Raw genomic sequence first — 19,263 nt, 5'->3', positions numbered from 1 at the left:
AGATTTGAGGTTAAGCGGGACAAGGATCTGGTGAGTTTCTGGAGGGTGAAAGATGAATTGTCAATGGAAGATGGTATCCTCTTACGTGGTCTGAGGTTAGTTGTCCCTACGGAATTAAGGAATAAGATTATTGAGTTGGGACATGAGGGACACCAAGGTATGAGCAGGACGAAGGCAAGGATTCGGTTAGATTATTGGTGGCCGGGAATGGATTTGATGGTTGAAAGATTTGTGAGGAACTGTGCAGACTGTTTTGCAGTGACAAGATTTACAAATCTAGGGTTCCTCCTATGTGCATAAGGGATATGCCGCAAAAACCTTGGGAAGTAGTGGCAGTAGATATTGTTGGACCCATAGGTGGGAGAAGTGCTTCGAATTATTTGATAGTTTTGATTGACCAATTCTCAAGGTGGGCTGAAATTGGTATATATGGTTCCACTGAGTCTAGAAGGATTATTGACTTTTTTAAGGATGTTTTTGGTCGTGAAGGTATCCCTGAAGCTATAGTGACTGACAATGGACCACAGTTTGTATCAAAAGAAATGGAAGAGTTTTTACAAAAATATGGGATTAAACATAGGAAGTGTTCTTTGTATCATCCAGAAGGTAATGGTACTGTAGAGAGATTCAACAGGTGTGTGAAGGAGTGCATTCAGTTGGAGGTTGCATCAAACAGAGATTGGAAAGACATTTTGAAAAGGTTTCTTTATGCTTACAGAGTCACACCTCTTCCACTACGGGGAAGGTTCCTTTTGACCTTTTCAGAGGTCGGAAAGCTAATACCTCTCTCTCGCCTGCCTGGGTGTATTGGGGCAAGGATGCTCTGGAATGTTAGAGTCTCATGGGTGAAGAAGATGATTTTGAGAAAGTCTGTGTGCAAAAGAGGAAATAATACTTTGATGATAAGAGAGGTGCACATCTTTTTGATGTGAAGGTTGGAGATCGTGTTATGGTGAGGAAACCAACTTTGTGTAAAAGTGAAAGCAAATTTTTAGGACCATTTGAAGTTATCAAGCTATTTAGAAATGCTGTCAAGATTGAGGATGGCAGAATATGGAATCTTAATAGAATAGTTAAAGTTAAGGGGAAGTTATAATTGTTTTGTTTTATTTGTTTTTGTTTTTGTTCAATGTTAAGAAGGAAGATGTGTGGTATAGGCTTTTGATGAGTTCAGCCTGATTGGAATGCTCATTAGCTTTCCTTGGGCTGAGGTCATCCATGACATACCAGTAGAATGTGGAATGCTGTCATGGAGATGAAGATCAGAGTAAAGGGAGCTGTTGTACTTGCTGGATGGTGGATGAGATGTTTCAAATAAAAGAACCTACAACTTATCTCAGAAGATCGACTGAAGTTATTTATTACAAAGGCAGATCAGTTATTAGAAAAATGTTAAAGGTACAACACAGACTAATTCAAGTGCTAATGCAGCACTTTTTAGGTAAATGCATAAAAACCAGGTGTGGGAGGAACTCGCTACATTTTACTCTGCGGAATTCTGCGGAGGTACCAAAAAACTCTGCAAGATTCTGCATAGTTCTGCGATCTGCTAGTCGTTTGCTCTTTTAAAGTGCAGCACCTGCACTTATATTAACAGCATTAGAAAAGGACTTAAGCTGGTGTACATCTGAATACTCAACTGGGACGACAGCAGACCGGACTTATAGGAGCAGAGGGAGGACATGCCAAACAATAAACCTAGCTCACATATCCTGACCTGCATACCAAAGAAATGTCCATATTCTAGCAGAATTTGAATTAGGTAATTTGAAGGGCAGCACAATCCTATGCAACTAGGCTGCTGGCATGACAGTGCGAGAACTCAGAAAGTATAGCTGCAATACCATGGAGAGCAGTTTCAGTGAGGCACCGCCCTGAAAGCCTAGCTGTCACTGAATGTTATCAGGTTTGCAGCCTGCCTCTATACATAACACTCTACCACTGTGAGCCACTCATTGCACTATTAAACCATGAAAAACAACTGGGCATGGTTCCATAGTACAGTGTAACTTGCAGTTGCATTAAGAGTACAAAAAAAAAAAATTGTGCAATGTTCCTTTTGACGCTGACGTTGTACATCAGCCAATGAGACTCAGTTACTGTACATCATTCTATGCACTAGCCAGAAATCTGCCACCGAACACCGGAGTGGACTGAAAAGCTGTCCTAATGCATCATTAACTGTGCATGGACAGGAGCTGTGACTCTAGTTTAACTATCTGTGATAGACTTTGAAATCACAAGACTGAGTCAGTACACATCACTATATAAAACTGCAAGGGACTGTACTACTTACTGTAGCTGTACTGACCTATGGGAGAGCAAGAGGGTGTCACCATACTTCACTCTGTGAGACGGCGAGAATTGCACTGTACATCAGAGAGACACAATGAGCCTGCAGTTGTATCGGACCACCCAGCGACCACCCAGCACCAAGGCTCTTAAGCTAATGGCACAGTGCCAGAACCTTCATGTGCACTGCTATCCCCTCCAATTACAGAGCGCAGGAATCTAAAGACATGTCCTGAGCTCACTGCCTGCTGGAGTGAACGTCTGTACTGGTTCAGAGTAGGCCTTTCATCTTTTTAGTGAAGATAAAAGGACTGCAACTATGTTATGTTATGTTATGTTATGTTATGTTATGTTACACAGTTTATAGAGCGCATGGATATCCTCGGGTTTCCCAGCGCTAATGGACCCTAACCATAGAAAGGATGAAGAAGACAAAATAAAAGCAGACCTAAAATAACCATGTTTTCAAGGCCTTGCGAAACTCCAGTTCTTAATCCAGCAACCAAAGTTTAAGGGGCAGCGAGTTCCACAGTTTGGCTCCTAAAAACATCAGAGAGGACCCACCCCATCTAACTTTCTGTATTTTCGGTACGGTTGCTAAAGCTATTGTAGCAGATCTTAAATCTCTGTTCGGCTTATAGAAAGTAGCCAAGTTCTTAAGGAGCGGAGGTCCTCTGTCATGCAAGGACCTGTGGATGTGGCATAGGGCCTTAAATTTGATCCGTTGCTCAACCGGCAACCAGTGCAAGGACACTAGCCCAGCTTGCACAGATAATCTTCTCAGGATGTTCAGTAGTAAACGAGCTGCGTCGTTTTGAACTCATTGTAGTTTCTTTTTCACATAGACTGAGGAACCTAGGAAGAGACCATTCCCATAGGCTAGCCTTGAAAGAATGATGGTCTGTACAATAAGTCTTCTAGCCAATGCTGGAAGGATGACAAAGACTTTCCTGAGAAGTCTCAGTAAGGCGAAGCAAGTTTTAGATATATTCCTAGCATACAGGTCTAATGTCAAAAGGGGATCCAGACTGATTCCCAAGCTCTTAACTTGCTTTTTGGGAAGCAGGAACTCACTAAGTGCCAAAGGACAAGTGCAAAGGATTCCAGGCCTTGGTTCTGGACCCAATATCATTACTTCCATTTTCTCCTCATTTAGTTGTAATTTACTCTGGGTCATCCAGCTTGAGACCGCTTGCATACATGTGTGAAGAGCGGCTCCTTCTGAAGTCTCATTGGCAGAAAAGGAGACCACCAGTTGGGTGTCATCAGCATAAGACACCAATGCTAACCCAAATGATTCCACCAAGGACGCCTGGGGAGCCATATAAATGTTAAACAGTGTCGGACTAAGGGCCGAGTCCTGAGGTACACCGCACCTACATTGTAGTTTGTATCATAGGAACGAACGGTATAGGACCTGAAAGGATCTATCCTGTAAGAAGGAAGTAAGCCAGGAAAGTGCTTGTTCCTTGATTCCAATCTCCCTCATTCTCTGAATTAGTCCCTGGTGGTCTACAGTGTCAAATGCTGCACTCAAGTCCAGCATATTGATCGCTGTGGTACGACTCTGGTCAACCCTCTTTCTGGCCTCTTCAGTAAACTCAATTAATGCAGTTTCCGTGCTGTGACCCGCTCTGAAGCCCATCTGAGTGGGATGGAGCAACATATTCTCTTCTAAGAAGGTGGAGAGTTGTAGATTGATGTATTTATCCAAAATTATGGCGGGGTGACCAGAAGTGAGATGGGTCTTAAATTCTTCAACACTGAAGGGTCAAGAGTAGGTTTTTTTAATAGCGGTTTCACTATAGCATGCTTCCATGAGCTGTTTACTAATCCTTTAGCTAGAGAATCATTGAGTAGTTGTGTCAGCACAGGAACTATAGCTTCCACCCCTTAGACAAATGTATGAGGAGGAGCAGGGTCCAGGGGGGATCCTGATTTGAGGGCACTCAAGAAAGTTAGTACTTGAGCTTGCGAAAGAGGAGTAAGATGAGATAAGCCAACCATTCTGTCACTGATAGAAAACTCCTCCTTCTCAAGTGAGGGACTTTTATCCTCAAAGGTGGCATAGATGTCCAAAATGTTTTGCTGAAAAAAATCAGATAGCGTATTGCTGTATTCTACGGAGGCCTCTTTAGGGTTGTCCTCCACCGGAACTTGAAGAATATCCTTTAGAATTTGGAAAACTACTTTGGGGGAACCTGCCGCTTCCTCAATTTTTGGTTGGTAGAAATCACTCTGAGCCACCTTAATCTCAGAGTGATACCTTCTGATAGCCCCCTTGTATGCTTCCATATCTATTGTATCAAATGACTTTCTCCAAGTTTTTTCTAATTTTTTACATTCTTTTTTTCAAACAAGTAGTTGGGGAGTAAACCATAGGGTGCTGGCCGTCCTACGCGGGCCAGGGAAGAACTATATCCAGACTATCAGTGATCCAGTCACTGAAGGCCTCAACTTAAAATTCCCCCCTGATCATAAAGCTGGACTTACGGGTATGCAGAGTGGCTAACAAATTATCTCTATTCAATTTACTCCACGATCTCCCAACCTGAACAACAGACTTACAACCCCTTTCCACTGTGCCCGTTGCTAATTCAATAGGAATTAAAAAGTGATTGGACCACGCTAGTGGAGTAGGGGACATGCATGTCAAGGAAGGAGTATTTCTGAACACTAAGTCAATAGTATGTCCCCTTTTGTGGGTGGGGCCTTTCACAAGTTGGGTAAAGCCCATTGCTTCCATACCTCCAAGTAGACGCTTTGAATCTGGTTGTTCAGAAATCTCACCATAAATATTAAAATCTGCCATACAGTCTAACAGGGAATCTAAAAACTTCTCTGAAGGGCCCGGGGGGCGATATTATAGAATCCCTGAAAAGGTATAGTGAGGGTTAAGAGCTAAGGAGAAAAACCTACCTTCCCCCTCTACTAACTGAAGAGGCTGAAAGGTAAGGTTTAGGAAGTCCCTGTAGATGAATGTGATTCCCCCTCCTCTTTCAATCCCTCTATCTAATCTGGCAATTCGATATCCTATAGGTAATGCCAGGATAATATCAGGGTCAGAGGCATCATTCAGCCAAGTTTCGGTTAGAAACAATGCTGAGGGAGAAACCTCGGTTAATAGTAAATTAATGTTGAGTTTGTGGGCGGCCATTGAGTGGCAGTTTGTGTAGAGAAAGGAGGTAGGAGGTTTAAACCCCATATCCAGCTCAATCCTCTTGGGATCGGAATGCCACATATATCTGGTAAACTCTCTACATGTGATACAATCCTTATTCCCTAGGGGTCTCAAGTCATGCAGATCCTTAGAGGAGTAACAGTAAATAGGTAGGGTCTCTTTAACCCCCCGAGGAAAGATCAAGGGGACAGACCCCCAGGCCGGACCTGGCGCAGGCAGGCGCAGACGGGCTTGCCTTTGGCGCGCCTGCTACGCGCTTGCCGCATCGTGCCTAAAATAGTCCTGGAACCGGCAATTAGTGATCCAGAAAAGAGAAACTGGACCGCTACACTTAGAAATCACACCAGCTGTTATTATAGCTAACAGGGAACAATCTGAGTTTGCTGTGCCTGTCTGAAACTCTAGGAAGTAATAATTTTACCAGTGTTACCTTCATTCTTTTCAAGGCACCTAGAAGTGCACAAATTTACATGCACACAGAGGTGATACTAGCGGCTCTACATCTCCAATTTCTTGGTCTGCAAGGAAGTTCTGACTCCAGAGGCACATAGCTCACTTTGATACTGCACCTGTCGACCTAGTCCACTATCATCACCTTTCACCTCTCTCCAGGCCGCTCAAGCAAGTGCAGGAGGTCCCTTGCCTTACAGCTAACCCCTTCCTCCGTCCGGGCCTGGCAGAGGCTGACAAACAGCTCGCCACAGGTGAGGGGGTGGCAGATGTTCTCATTGCAGGTGAGGGGGCCGTGGACACTCTTCTTACTGGGAGGTGGGAGTCTCTTCTCCCAAGAGCAACAGGTTTACAATGAGACATTGGGGGATTAAGCACCTGAAGCAGCACCCGGGGCAGCAGGCACAGCGTCTCTGCATGGCGAGGGTTTATGCAGGAAATTTCAGATAGCAAGCTTAGAAAATGCAGAACCATCATGGTGTGAGATAACAAATACATTTTCAACAAGTCTGAAATAAGACTTAGAATCATCACACAGCCTTACCATTCAAACATTAACCCATACCTGTAGGAAAGTACTATCTTGCCTGGCATGTTACCCCCATTTTTCACTGTATATATGTTGTTTTAGTTGTATGTGTCACTGGGACCCTGCCAGCCAGGGCCCCAGTGCTCATAACTGTGCCTGAATGTGTTACCTGTGTTATGACTAACTGTCTCACTGAGGCTCTGCTATCCAGAACCTCAGTGGTTATGCTCTCTCATTTCTTTTAAATTGTCACTAACAGGCTAGTGACCAATTTTACCAATTTACATTGGCATACTGGAACACCCTTATAATTCCCTAGTATATGGTACTGAGGTACCCAGGGTATTGGGGTTCCAGGAGATCCCTATGGGCTGCAGCATTTCTTTTGCCACCCATAGGGAGCTCTGACAATTCTTACACAGGCCTGCCACTGCAGCCTGAGTGAAATAACGTCCACGTTATTTCACAGCCATTTTACACTGCACTTAAGTAACTTATAAGTCACCTATATGTCTAACCTTTACCTGGTAAAGGTTGGGTGCTAAGTTACTTAGTGTGTGGGCACCCTGGCACTAGCCAAGGTGCCCCCACATTGTTCAGGGCCAATTCCCCGGACTTTGTGAGTGCGGGGACACCATTACACGCGTGCACTACATATAGGTCACTACCTATATGTAGCTTCACAATGGTAACTCCGAATATGGCCATGTAACATGTCTATGATCATGGAATTTCCCCCTCTATGCCATCCTGGCATAGTTGGCACAATCCTGTGATCCCACAGGTCTGTAGCTCAGACCTGGGTACTGCCAAACTGCCTTAACCAGGGTTTCACTGCATCTTCTGCTGCTGCCAACCCCTCAGACAGGTTTCTGCCCTCCTGGGGTCCAGCCAGGCTTGGCCCAGGAAGGCAGAACAAAGGACTTCCTCAGAGAGAGGGTGTTACACCCTCTCCCTTTGGAAAATGGTGTTAAGGCAGGGGGGGAGTAGCCTCCCTCAGCCTCTGGAAATGCTTTCATGGGCACACATGGTGCCCATTTCTGCATAAGCCAGTCTACACCGGTTCAGGGACCCCTCAGCCCTGCTCTGGCGCGAAACTGGACAAAGGAAAGGGGAGTGACCACTCCCCTGACCTGCACCTCCCCTGGGAGGTGCCCAGAGCTCCTCCAGTGTGCTCCAGACTTCTGCCATCTTGGAAACAGAGGTGCTGCTGGCACACTGGACTGCTCTGAGTGGCCAGGGCCAGCAGGTGACGTCAGAGACTCCTGATAGGCTCCTTCAGGTGTTGCTAGCCTATCTTCTCTCCTAAGTAGCCAAACCCTCTTTTCTGGCTATTTAGGGTCTCTGCTTTGGGGATTTCCTTAGATAACGAATGCAAGAGCTCATCAGAGTTCCTCTGCATCTCTCGCTTCACCTTCTGCCAAGGAATCGACTGCTGACCACGCTGGAAGCCTGCAAAACTGCAACAAAGTAGCGAAGACGACTACTGCAACTCTGTAACGCTGATCCTTCCGCCTTCTCGACTGCTTTCCTGGTGGTGCATGCTGTGGGGGTAGTCTGCCTCCTCTCTGCACTAGAAGCTCCGAAGAAATCTCCCGTGGGTCGACGGAATCATCCCCCTGCAACCGCAGCAGGCACCAAAGAACTGCATCACCGGTACCCTGGGTCTCCTCTCAGCACGACGAGCGAGGTCCCTTGAATCCAGCAACTCTGTCCAAGTGACTCCCACAGTCCAGTGACTCTTCAGTCCAAGTTTGGTGGAGGTAAGTCCTTGCCTCCCCACGCCAGACTGCATTGTTGGGAACCACGACTTTTGCAGCTACTCCGGCCTCCGTGCACTTCCGGCGGAAATCCTTTGTGCATAGTCCAGCCTGAGTCCACGGCACTCTAACCTGCATTGCACGACCTCCTAAGTTGTCCTCCGGCGACGTGGGACTCCTTTGTGCGACTTCGGGTGAGCACCGTTTCACTCCACTTCGTAGTGCCTGTTCCGGCACTTCTGCGGGTGCTGCCTGCTTCTGAGAGGGCTCCTTGTCTTGCTCGATGCCCCCTCTGTCCCCAGACGCAATTGGCGACATCCTGGTCCCTCCAGGGCCACAGCAGCATCCAAAAACCCTAACCGCACGATTTGCAGCTAGCAAGGCTCGTTGGCGGTCTTTCTTCAGGAAAATACTTCTGCACAACTCTCCACGGCGTGAGGGATCCGTCCTCCAAAGGGGAAGTTCCTAGCCCTTGTCGTTCCTGCAGAATCTTCTGTTTCTACTGTCCAGTAGCAGCTTCTTTGCACCCACAACTGGCATTTCCTGGGCATCTGCCCATCTCCGACTTGCTTGTGATTTTTGGACTTGGTCCCCTTGTTCCACAGGTACCCTCGTTTGGAAATCCATCGTTGTTGCATTGCTGATTTGTGTCTTTCCTGCAGAATTCCCCTATCACGACTTCTATGTCCTTTGGGGAACTTTAGTGCACTTTGCACTCACTTTTCAGGGTCTTGGGGTGGGCTATTTTTCTAACCCTCACTGTTTTCTTACAGTCCCAGCGACCCTCTACAAGGTCACATAGGTTTGGGGTCCATTTGTGGTTTGCATTCCACTTTTGGAGTATATGGTTTGTGTTGCCCCTATCCCTATGTGTCCCCATTGCATCCTATTGTAACTATACATTGTTTGCACTGTTTTCTAATACTATTATTGCATATTTTGGTATTGTGTACATATATCTTGTGTATATTTGCTATCCTCATACTGAGGGTACTCACTGAGATACTTTTGGCATATTGTCATAAAAATAAAGTACCTTTATTTTTAGTATATCTGTGTATTGTGTTTTCTTATGATATTGTGCATATGACACTAGTGGTACTGTAGGAGCTTCACTCGTCTCCTAGTTCTGCCTAAGCTGCTCTGCTAAGCTACCATTATCTATCAGCCTAAGCTGCTAGACACCCTATACACTAATAAGGGATAACTGGGCCTGGTGCAAGGTGTAAGTACCCCTTGGTACTCACTACAAGCCATTCCAGCCTCCTACAATACCGGAATATTGATTCAGCCCTCTCTGACCTAATGTTGCGCAGAGGTGTCAGAACAAACTATTTACAAAAACAACAGAGAACCATTTTAAATTAATGCAATACTGCATGCAAGCGGAAGATCCTTGGAAAATAACATACATTAGTGAGCCCTCACTAGTGAGTCGTCTTTGAGAACAGTGTCAATCAGAAATAAACAAACATGGCTTGCTTGGCTATGTGCACCAGAAATAATAACCAGTGAATGGAACAGCCACTTTGAACAAGATGTTGTTTAGGCCTGAGAAGAATGAGGTAATGTTTTTAACACAGAAATTGGAAGCTTGTGAACACTTGTGAGACAGCAGGACACAGGCCTTCAGAATAACCTAGTATGCTCTGTATTATGTTCTATTTGTGACACACCAAAATATTTAAACACATAAATACAAATCTTACTTCATGCATGGAATCCATCAGTTTGGTAAGTTGATAAAACCGCTGAGAGCTTGCCACAACTCCTTTCTGTGTTAGACCAATGGCTTTTACCAGCTCTCTAATGTAACTTCCTCTCATCTCATCAAACACGCTTTGACTTCTCAGGCCTTCTAACGGGACTAAAAGACAAAAACAGGTTTTGCATATTATAAAATGCCTCCAGTATCTTAATTTAGAAAAACACACGTGAACGAAGCTTAATACTAATTATTCAACTCTATTAATCACCTTTATTTTGTTTAAAGTTTATAAGCAATACAATCTATCTTTTATAAAGTTGTCAAAAACAACTGGAACAACAGCACGAATCTGCGACATTCTGTGGCCAATTGCAATTATAAAACAGCAAAAAGATGTTATGCATGATTAACTTTGTAGGAGCGTCGTCTTCAACAAAGGTACCCTATATCAATGCAACTGTTTCAGGGGTCTGTAAATGTTTCTCCTTAACAAGCACCATGTGGCAGCTTGGGCGTCTGCTGGTGGAGTTTCACCAGAAACTGGATTTCTATTTCATCACCGGAGCTTCAGGTTATGATGAACTTTCTTCATTTATTCAGCTCAGCAGCCAACAAAGGCCAGTGCGAAGGACTTCAACTCAAATGTGTCCAAACAACTTGAAAAATCCACCAATCAAACAGGTCAAGGAAAATCACCTCCTCTTTTTTCTCTGCTGAGCAGAAGATAAGTGCTTTTCCTTGACAATGTCTGAGGGAGTGTTACTGCTATAGTTTTTGATACGCTTACATACTTTCGTCACTTCCGTTATCAGCTGCTTCTTGTGCTTGTGCTTAACTGTGCCATTTTTCTGAGTTTCGTAAGAGTTCCCCCGAATCTCACTGGGGACGTGCAAGTCAGCACTGCAGGACCCGTCTCGTCAGTTCCGTTTCTTTTCACACACCCCAGGACGGGCCATCCATAGCAGATCTTCCCGTAATGATCTTAATCCTGATCAACACGAGTGGTGGACCTCTGCGGCGTCTAGCAGCCAGGGACTGAAACACGTCTTTCTTCTGGGGAATCACCATCCCGCTGTTACAGGCGCGACCTTGAAACTTGTCAGGCACGCCTTCGACCTTCTGGGTAGCACCCGCGACCTTGGTCAGGCGCCCTATGAAGAGTAGACGTTCTCACTTATTGCGTCTCGTTTCCTAGGTGTGCAAACAACCTAGAGTTTCGGCGCAGAAGCTGCAGGCTGTGGCTTTTCTGTCATTTTTGGGGGGAGATTCCCTCTCTATTGTTAGTTGGCAGGACTAGGTTGTTGCATGCTGGGTCTCACTGTAAATGTTTGCAGGTTGCAACAGGCCTTTCACTGCTAGTGATTCCTCCTTATTGGCCCTGATCCTCCATGGCTTGTCTCGTGGGAGCGAAGCCCTTCCAGGTTGGGGATGGATCACTGCTGCCTCCGGGTGGATGATGAATTTGTGGACAGCGGGCGCCACATTGCAGAGAGACATGTTCTGCGCACTAGAGCCCTTGAACTGGCAAATACTTTTGGTGACTGCTCAGTGAAGCCTGAACTCCCTTGTGAGAGAAGTTGTGGCCCCTTGGAGGAGACGCCTGTTACGGGATCTATAGCCAAGGCTAAACACACAGGGGAAACACAAGTCCATGGGTCCCCTCCCTCTGACCCCTTTAAATGGATCCATCAAGCGATTCTGAAATGCAGAACCTTTACACTGATAGATTGCAGTGGGTCATGCCAACCTGGGTTTGCCTCCACAGACCTCAAGGAGCTCCACTCGGAGTTGATGGGGAAGATTTAGGCAACCCGTGGCCGGATGATGACTCAGATAATGAGCCAGGGCCTAGTAGACCTTGGAGGCCAGAAGGTAGTCCTAAATGTCCCAGGTCAATGATATCAAAGGCAGGCTAGCTCCAGGTGGTATTTATCATCCTAGGTCTGCTGAATGAAACTCAAGACCTCGAGTAGCCCAGTATGTGGCAAATAGAATTTAGAAAGGCTTTACATAATGAGGTTAGAGACCGCCATCGATGGAAGTGTCCTCAACCATGCCTGGACGGAAAGGTTGCCTTAACGCCAATAATTGATGGCAAAATGAGCACCTTGCTAAAGACCTTAAGAAAGGGATCGACCATTCTTGGCGGGCCTGCCAGGATAAACTGCTAGATATCCTGGGCCCCTTAACTAAAATATTGGACATGACCAAAGAGGCCAAAGATACCAGCAAACTCTTTTCCCTGGAGCTACTATCCGGCTGGGCTCAAAGGGCCATATGCTTCCTGGTGAATAAAGAATAAGCTTCCCCCTGATAAAGACTAACCTCAAGTTGATGGAGTTGGCCACCTTGGAGGCTGGACCGGTGGCCAACGGGACTCTTTTGGGAGACTTGCATCTTGAAGAGCTTAGCAAATTTGTTATAACCTTCTCTGCTCTTGATAAGACCCAACAATCCATGAAGGGGGTATTCAGCAAGAGTGTTTTTAGTAAGGCCGGCAGAGGTTGGGCGCTCTTTCAGCTGTCCCTTTTCACAACCCTCCCAGAGCTTCTCAGATGGCCATCAGCAACAGCAACAGCAATTCCAGTATCTGAACCAGAAGCAGTTTGGAGGCTTCTTCTCAACATGTGGCAGAGGACAGTTCGATGGAGCAACCAACGCTCCTGGGATATGGGTGGGTGCTCAGGTAAGGAGTACCCCTTTTTTTCAACCAAAGATGAGGTGGGAGATCACCTGGACATTTTTCTTCAAACCCAGATGGAGGTGACAGGGACTGTGTAGGTCTTGCAAACCGTTTTAACTTCCATATAAATTCTACGGGACCCCAATTCAGGTCACGCTCCAATCCACAGCTCACTCCACCACAGACAGATTTCACAAAAGGCATAATCCATCATGGACAAAAGGGCTACTGTACCAACTACTCGGCTCCCACAAGGTTTCCTCAGCAACTTGTTCTAGTTAGAAAAGAAGGATAAGGGGATGTGGCTCGTCATAAAAGTACAGGAGTTCAATCAATGCTTGGTATAATGCCATTTCAAGATGGAGGGTCTTCATCTTCTATGTGACATTCTTTTTGCCAAAAGCTACTGAATGGTGAGGCTCGACCTCAAAGGCACCTATTTCACCATCCCAATCTTACTCCCACATCGCAGGTTCCTGCAGTTTGCCTCGCGTGACAAGTTTGTGGCTCTCCCTTTCCAGCTTTCATCGTCACCTTGGTGTTTCATCAAGGTCATGTGTGAGGTGGTCCAGTGGTTGCAGTCCAGAAGCATCAGAGTGATGATTTACCTGGACGACCTTCAACTCTTACACCAGGAAGGCACCTCGCTTTTCCACTATCTGGAGATGGCACATTCTCTTCTTCAATCCTTGGATTTCATCAACAGCAAAAAAAGGTCAGAGTTCATTCCCTCTCAGTCAATCTTTTTTCTGGCTTTTCTCATAGATGCGGCTTAGCAGAGGTTAAAGCTCTCACAAAAAATTATCACTCATAAGAAAGGAGCTGAGACTCACATTGGCAAATGAGTTTATCTCTCTTCGCTACCTGGCATAGATAGTGGGACTTTTAGCAACCTAAATACAGGCTATCATTTCCTGGGCACACTACACTATGGAGCAATGCACTGACAGGGATGGACCTCTGGAGTGGGTTTCGCTATTCAGTGTTAATCCTGGTCTCAGCAGAGGTCCAGACCGAAAATGCATTGGTGGCTGGATAACATGATGGCCTGGAAAGGAAGAGCTATTTTCGAATCAGTGACAGAAGTAGTCATCGAATCAGATTCCAGTCTTTTGGGCTGGGGCACTTGATGTGGAGAAGTCACTACTGGAGTCCCTTCAACAAAGCAGGAATGAGAGTTGCACACCAACTGCTTAGAGCTGCTTGCAGTATACTTTGCAGTACAGTCGCTAACGAGACAAGGTATCTTGCTCCATCCTGTTGAAGATGTCAGAACCCCATTCAAGGGGGCCACAGGGCAAGCAGATGTTACTATGCCCAACCAAGGTGGTTGAAGTATTTTACTCTTAATGTCCCGGGGCACACCATACTATGGAACCTGCTCAACTGGGCCAAGCACCTCCTTCTGTACCTGACTCTCAGTTGCATAGAGTAGCTTGAGCAGTCAAGGCTCCTTCAATGAGAAATGCAGATACAGGTCAGTGAACAAGATTCATAACTCAAGGTGCAAGAAACACTAACAATGTTTTAATGTACAGTCAAATCCTTGTTTATATATAAAAAATAAGTATTTCAATTCTACATCTAAGCATGCAAAGATAAACAACATTCAAAAGCAATAACACAATCCCCCCTTGATGTCTGGGGCTCTAGTAGTTGTCAGGCCACTCCTTGACCTCCCACCTCTAGTGTAACAGGTTTGATGTTATTTCACATTCACTGATGATGGCATCCATGGAATGTAAACTATTAGGCCTTACTCAGGAGTTATCCCTCAGACTCTGTTTGTAAGTTCAGTCACTAGAGTCTATAGCTTTGGTCTTCAAATTATTTAATACCATGCACCCCAGTGGAAAAAAAAATAATCGGCACCCCCCCTCAAAAGTTTACCCAATTATTTTACTAAACTGGCTATCTTTAAATATGTCTAGACTTATTCAAACACAGCAGGTAAATTATGTTTCCAATTTCAAATTTCAATCAAATATGTGATTGCCACACATATTATCCTGGTCAGGCAAGACTTTCAAACATGTAAAAGGATCCACAGTGTGATTATTAGAAATGGGGGTGAGGGGTTTAAGAATATTTGGAGTCTCTTCCCTTTTGGCACCTTCTCCCAGCCAGGATATAAATTACAAAAGATGTAAGTGATGGCCCATTACAGAGCGGCTAAATGTTATTCACTAAAACAAAACATTGGGATAAGTATAATGCTTCTTTTGGCCGGAGCCTGCCATCCCCCCCTACAATCACTTGAGGCCTCCACAGAGGGGGCCCAACCCCCAGTTTGAGGACCCCTGGTCTTTGGGGTTACAGCACCAATGGCGCTATGTCCCCTGGGGCCTAAAAGGCCCTGTTCTGGGCTTACCCGCTTCAGCGGTATAGAACCCTCTGGTGGCGTAGCGCAGTCCTGCTCCAGAAAGGCAAAGTCAGGCTGCATGCTGTCACATGTGGCAGCACCTAGCAGGCACAGGCTCTCTCTCTCTAGCCATGCTGCCAGCTGGTTAGGACGATTGGGGTTGCTACTGCTCTGGCAGCCACGCAGTACATCTCTTTTCCCTCTGCAGGGATGAGAGGTGGTCTCTTGGCTCCATCATGACTTCGGCGGTATCCTGTTGATCCTCAGACCTCCTTCGGTGCAGTCCACAGCATGCAGGCTGGCACCGTCTTGGTTGCAGCACCAGTTTCTCGGTCAATGATCTAGATCCTTGGCCTCATTGTCTCCAGTGGCCCATCCTGATATAGGAGGTCAGACGAGAGCCCAATCAGGGTGGGACTGGGTTTCTCCCACTACGCTCCTTGATTCAGTCTATGACTGTTCCTCCTAGCATATGAGGTAGCCGAATCAGTACGGAAAACAGGGAATGGCCTGATTGGCGCGGGGAGAAGATTTCTTAAACTGCACCCCTTAGCTCAGTCCACAGAGGCCCCTCCTGGCATATGCGGTCATAGGATCAGTCTGGGAGAAGGGCTATTGCCTGATTGGTGTGGGAGCAGATTCCTCACACCTTGCTCCCTCCAATGCTCTCTTCTCTGTCACGGGGCACATCGGTCAAGGCACTGGACTTGGTTTCACTGGGTGATGTCCCTCACTAGCAGGCTTGTGCCCTAGTCCTGATCAAAGATAGAAGTCTTGCAGAGCTTTCCCTCCTAGCACAGCCCACCTGGCTGCTCTGCAGATGACATTTTGAGGTCTTATAGTCCTTTTCTAGACACTAAATGCAATTTAGTGTCTGGGTCTTTAAGGTTTATATTGGTGCTCTCAGTGCACATCCACAGCACACTTACTGCCTGCACGGTTTCCTCATGAATTATGCTACCACTAGCATGCTCACATGCAGCACACACACTCAGTTTGCACACTGTTCAGTACTACAATCCTTCTGTTCTGTACCACAGACTATTACTTTAACTTGGTGTTGCCCCTTTTGGAGTCTTGGCAAGATATTTTTTATATATCCTGAAGGTACTTGTAGATATTCTCGCAATGCTTTTATGCTTCATTTCTTGCAATGGTGTCTTAGACATGAGAGACTTAGACTTCTAGGATCTTTATGCCTGACGGGTTACCTTCACGGTGTCCAGAAGCACCAGAACTAGCATGAGGATGGTGCACTATCTGACTTTCCCAGACCATCCCAAACTCCATGTTGTGCAATCTATTAGAGTGCATGAGTTGCACACAGAGGAGTTCAGACCTCCAGGTACCAGTCAGTTGCTGATCTCATTGGGAAAGCCTTTTAAAGAGACTTCTGCCCCCTCAAATTTAGGTGTGTCTGCTCAGTGACATCAGAAGCAAGTGTTGATACCGCGTCTTCTGCAGCTCACTCTGCAAGGGAAACCATCGCATCTAAGGAGTTCGCAGTGGGGAGAAAGCTGGAATACATACTCAGAGCAGAGAATTGGTCTTCTGACTCCCTGTTCAAAAAGTTTTACTTCAAGACTATTATGAATATCGGACCATTGGTGGTGAGTAAGTTTTGAACAAGCATAATCTAAAACCTCGATTCCTGACATAGAATGAAAAATGTCTTACTGGCATGAAGGAAAGTTTTAATTCTATTAAGGACACAGAGGTGAAGATTATCCCACCCAACTGTGGATGACGAGTATCCTGCTCCCCCCCATTGAATATTGGCTTTAGATGTGAGTTGGGATGTGCATGCTTTTTCCTTTCTGATATTCACATTAATGCTGGTAAATGCGTACAGAAGTAATGGTTAAGCATATGATCAGGGCCACTAGAATTATACAATTGTGCAGCTGCAGTGATTTTCTCATAATTATAGATTTGCCACATTTGCCACACAATTTATCATCTGCAGTGTAATCAGCAGATTTTAACAAAAGATATTTTGCTTCAACCCAAACAGTTCAAAAGTTACTAAAATGTGACGTGTTGCTGTACACCGGAAGGCCCTTTGCAAAGCTGGACTGGTCGCCCTTCTGTTGCTTAGTGCTATATTTGGGTGTTAAACTGGTACAAATATGGTGCAATCAATGCTCAGAGAGTGTTACCAAGTTTAAAAATGACAAAATAATGAAGTAATTCTATAAATTTGCCGCATTGTGCTGAATAATTTGCCTTTTCTTGCCATAATTTACTCAACACTGCCACATAATTTGGCCCTCTCCTGCTGCAAAATTCCAGTGAGTCTGCATTTGAATGGCATGATTTGTGGTGCACTGTTGTGCAGATTGTAGAAGTGCTAGTAGGGTAATGATCCTTTTCTTTTGGTAGGTACGGATCAGAAACAGGTTTCAAGTGACAGAGATATGGTTGTGGAGTCTTCCACACAAATAAAGAGGACGTTCTTTTCTTTGAAGATGGCTTCATTTGGGCCTTGACCTGTTTGCTTGTTACATTTTTCAAGTTCCTTTGACTCTTTTGCACTGTTGTGTGTGTTGGTCATTGTGGCTGCTAATCTAAATAAATGAAGAACGTTAAGCATAATCTTCGCCTCAGTGTACTTAATAGAATGAAAACTTTCCTTCACATTAGCTAGGACATTTTTCATTAACACTCAGAGCTGGGAGAGTTCTAACTCCTGCCATTGATGACAGCATGAACAAAGTAACAGTATGTGTGGAGTTTACGTTTTTTGCATGGGCAGTAGCACAGACTACTCTGTCAGAGTGCCTCAAATGGTGCCCCTCTGTCCATCTCTCCAACAAGGTTGTGCTCCGGATGAACAAATTAAGGGCACATTATATGCATTAACAGAAAAGAAAAAGCTGATGTTTGACAGCAAACAGATTGCTTTTTAGGAAGGACAAGTTGATGGTAGGGTGCCAGAATGAGTGCATCAAAAAAACATTCAAAGCTGATCTTGACATGGTGATGGCTGTCTGTGATGAAGATATTTTTTATAATTAAATATTTTGCTTTAATATCAACATCACCATGTAACATGCAAATGTTGAGTGTGTATCTTTTTGGCTATTTGGGGCAGCTTGTGCTTAGGCCCTCATGACTTTTTGTCCACATACGTTACCCATGCCAAATTTGGGTCCTTTTTTTTTCTCCAATATCCTAGGTACTCTGTGGGTACCCAGAGGGTGTGGGTTCCCCTGAAGGAGACCAAGAAATTAGCCAAAATAGAGCAAGTATTTTGTTTAAAACACAAATGGGAAAAAAGGGATGCAGAAGAGGGCTTGTGCTTTTTTTCCTGAAAATGGCCTCAACAAAGGGTTTGCTGTGCTAAAATCACCAGCTTCCCAGTTTTCAGGAACAGGCAGACTTGAATTAGAAAACCACATTTTTCAACACAATTCTGGCATTTTACTGGGACATACCCCATTTTTACAATTTTTTGTGCCTTTAGCCTCCTTCCAGTTAGTGACAGAAATGGTTGTGAAACTAATGCTGGATCCTGGACAGCTAAACATTTCTGAAAAGTAGACAGAAATCTGAATACAGCAGTGTCATTTGTGTAGATCCTACAAGGTTTTCCTACAGAAAATAACAGCTAAAATAAAAAAAAAAACATTGAAATTTAGGTGAAAAAAACAGCAATTTCGCTCCACATTTTACTCTAACTTTTTACTGCAATGTAAGATTTTTAAAAGCAATATACTGTTACGTCTGCTGGACTCTTCTGGTAATGGGGATATATAGGGCTTGTAGGTTCATCAAGAACTCTAGGTATCCAGAGCCAATAAATGAGCTGCACCTTGCAATGGGTTTTCATTCTATACCGGGTATACAGCAATTAATTTGGTAAAATATAAAGAGTGAAAAATAGGTATCAAGAAAGCCTTTGTATTTCCAAAATGGGCACAAGATAAGGTGTTGGGAAGCAGTGGTTATTTGCACATCTCTGAATTCTGGGGTCCCCATACTAGCATGTGAATTACAGGGCATTTCTCAAATAGACGTCTTTTTTACACACTATCTTACATTTGGAAGGAAAAAATGTAGAGAAAGACAAAGGGCAATAACACTTGTTCTGCTATTCTGTATTCCCCCAGGTCTCCCGATAAGAATGGTACCTCACTTGCGTGGGTAGGCCTAATGGCCATGACAGGAAACGCAACATGGACACATCACATTTTAACATTGAAAACTGACATGTTTTTTTGAAAGTGCCTAGCTGTGGATTTTGATCTCTAGCTCAGCCGGCACCTAGGAAAACCTACCAAATCTGTGCATTTTTT

At 44.9% G+C, this 19,263-nt stretch overlaps 1 protein-coding gene across 1 annotated transcript in view; it reads right to left on the bottom strand.

The window, feature by feature from the left end:
• PGR (progesterone receptor) overlaps positions 1-19,263 on the bottom strand; it is a 999,103-nt gene that overhangs the window by 72,807 nt on the left and 907,033 nt on the right. The window contains exon 7 of the mRNA XM_069202382.1: positions 9,922-10,079. Coding sequence (XP_069058483.1) covers positions 9,922-10,079 — 158 coding nt within the window. The remainder of the gene's footprint in view (positions 1-9,921; positions 10,080-19,263) is intronic.

The sequence above is a fragment of the Pleurodeles waltl genome, chromosome 8 (assembly GCF_031143425.1).
Source record: "Pleurodeles waltl isolate 20211129_DDA chromosome 8, aPleWal1.hap1.20221129, whole genome shotgun sequence".
Lineage (NCBI taxonomy): Eukaryota > Metazoa > Chordata > Amphibia > Caudata > Salamandridae > Pleurodeles > Pleurodeles waltl.
The sequence above is the reverse complement of the archived record's forward strand: the minus strand, read 5'-3'. Positions and strand labels throughout refer to the sequence as shown.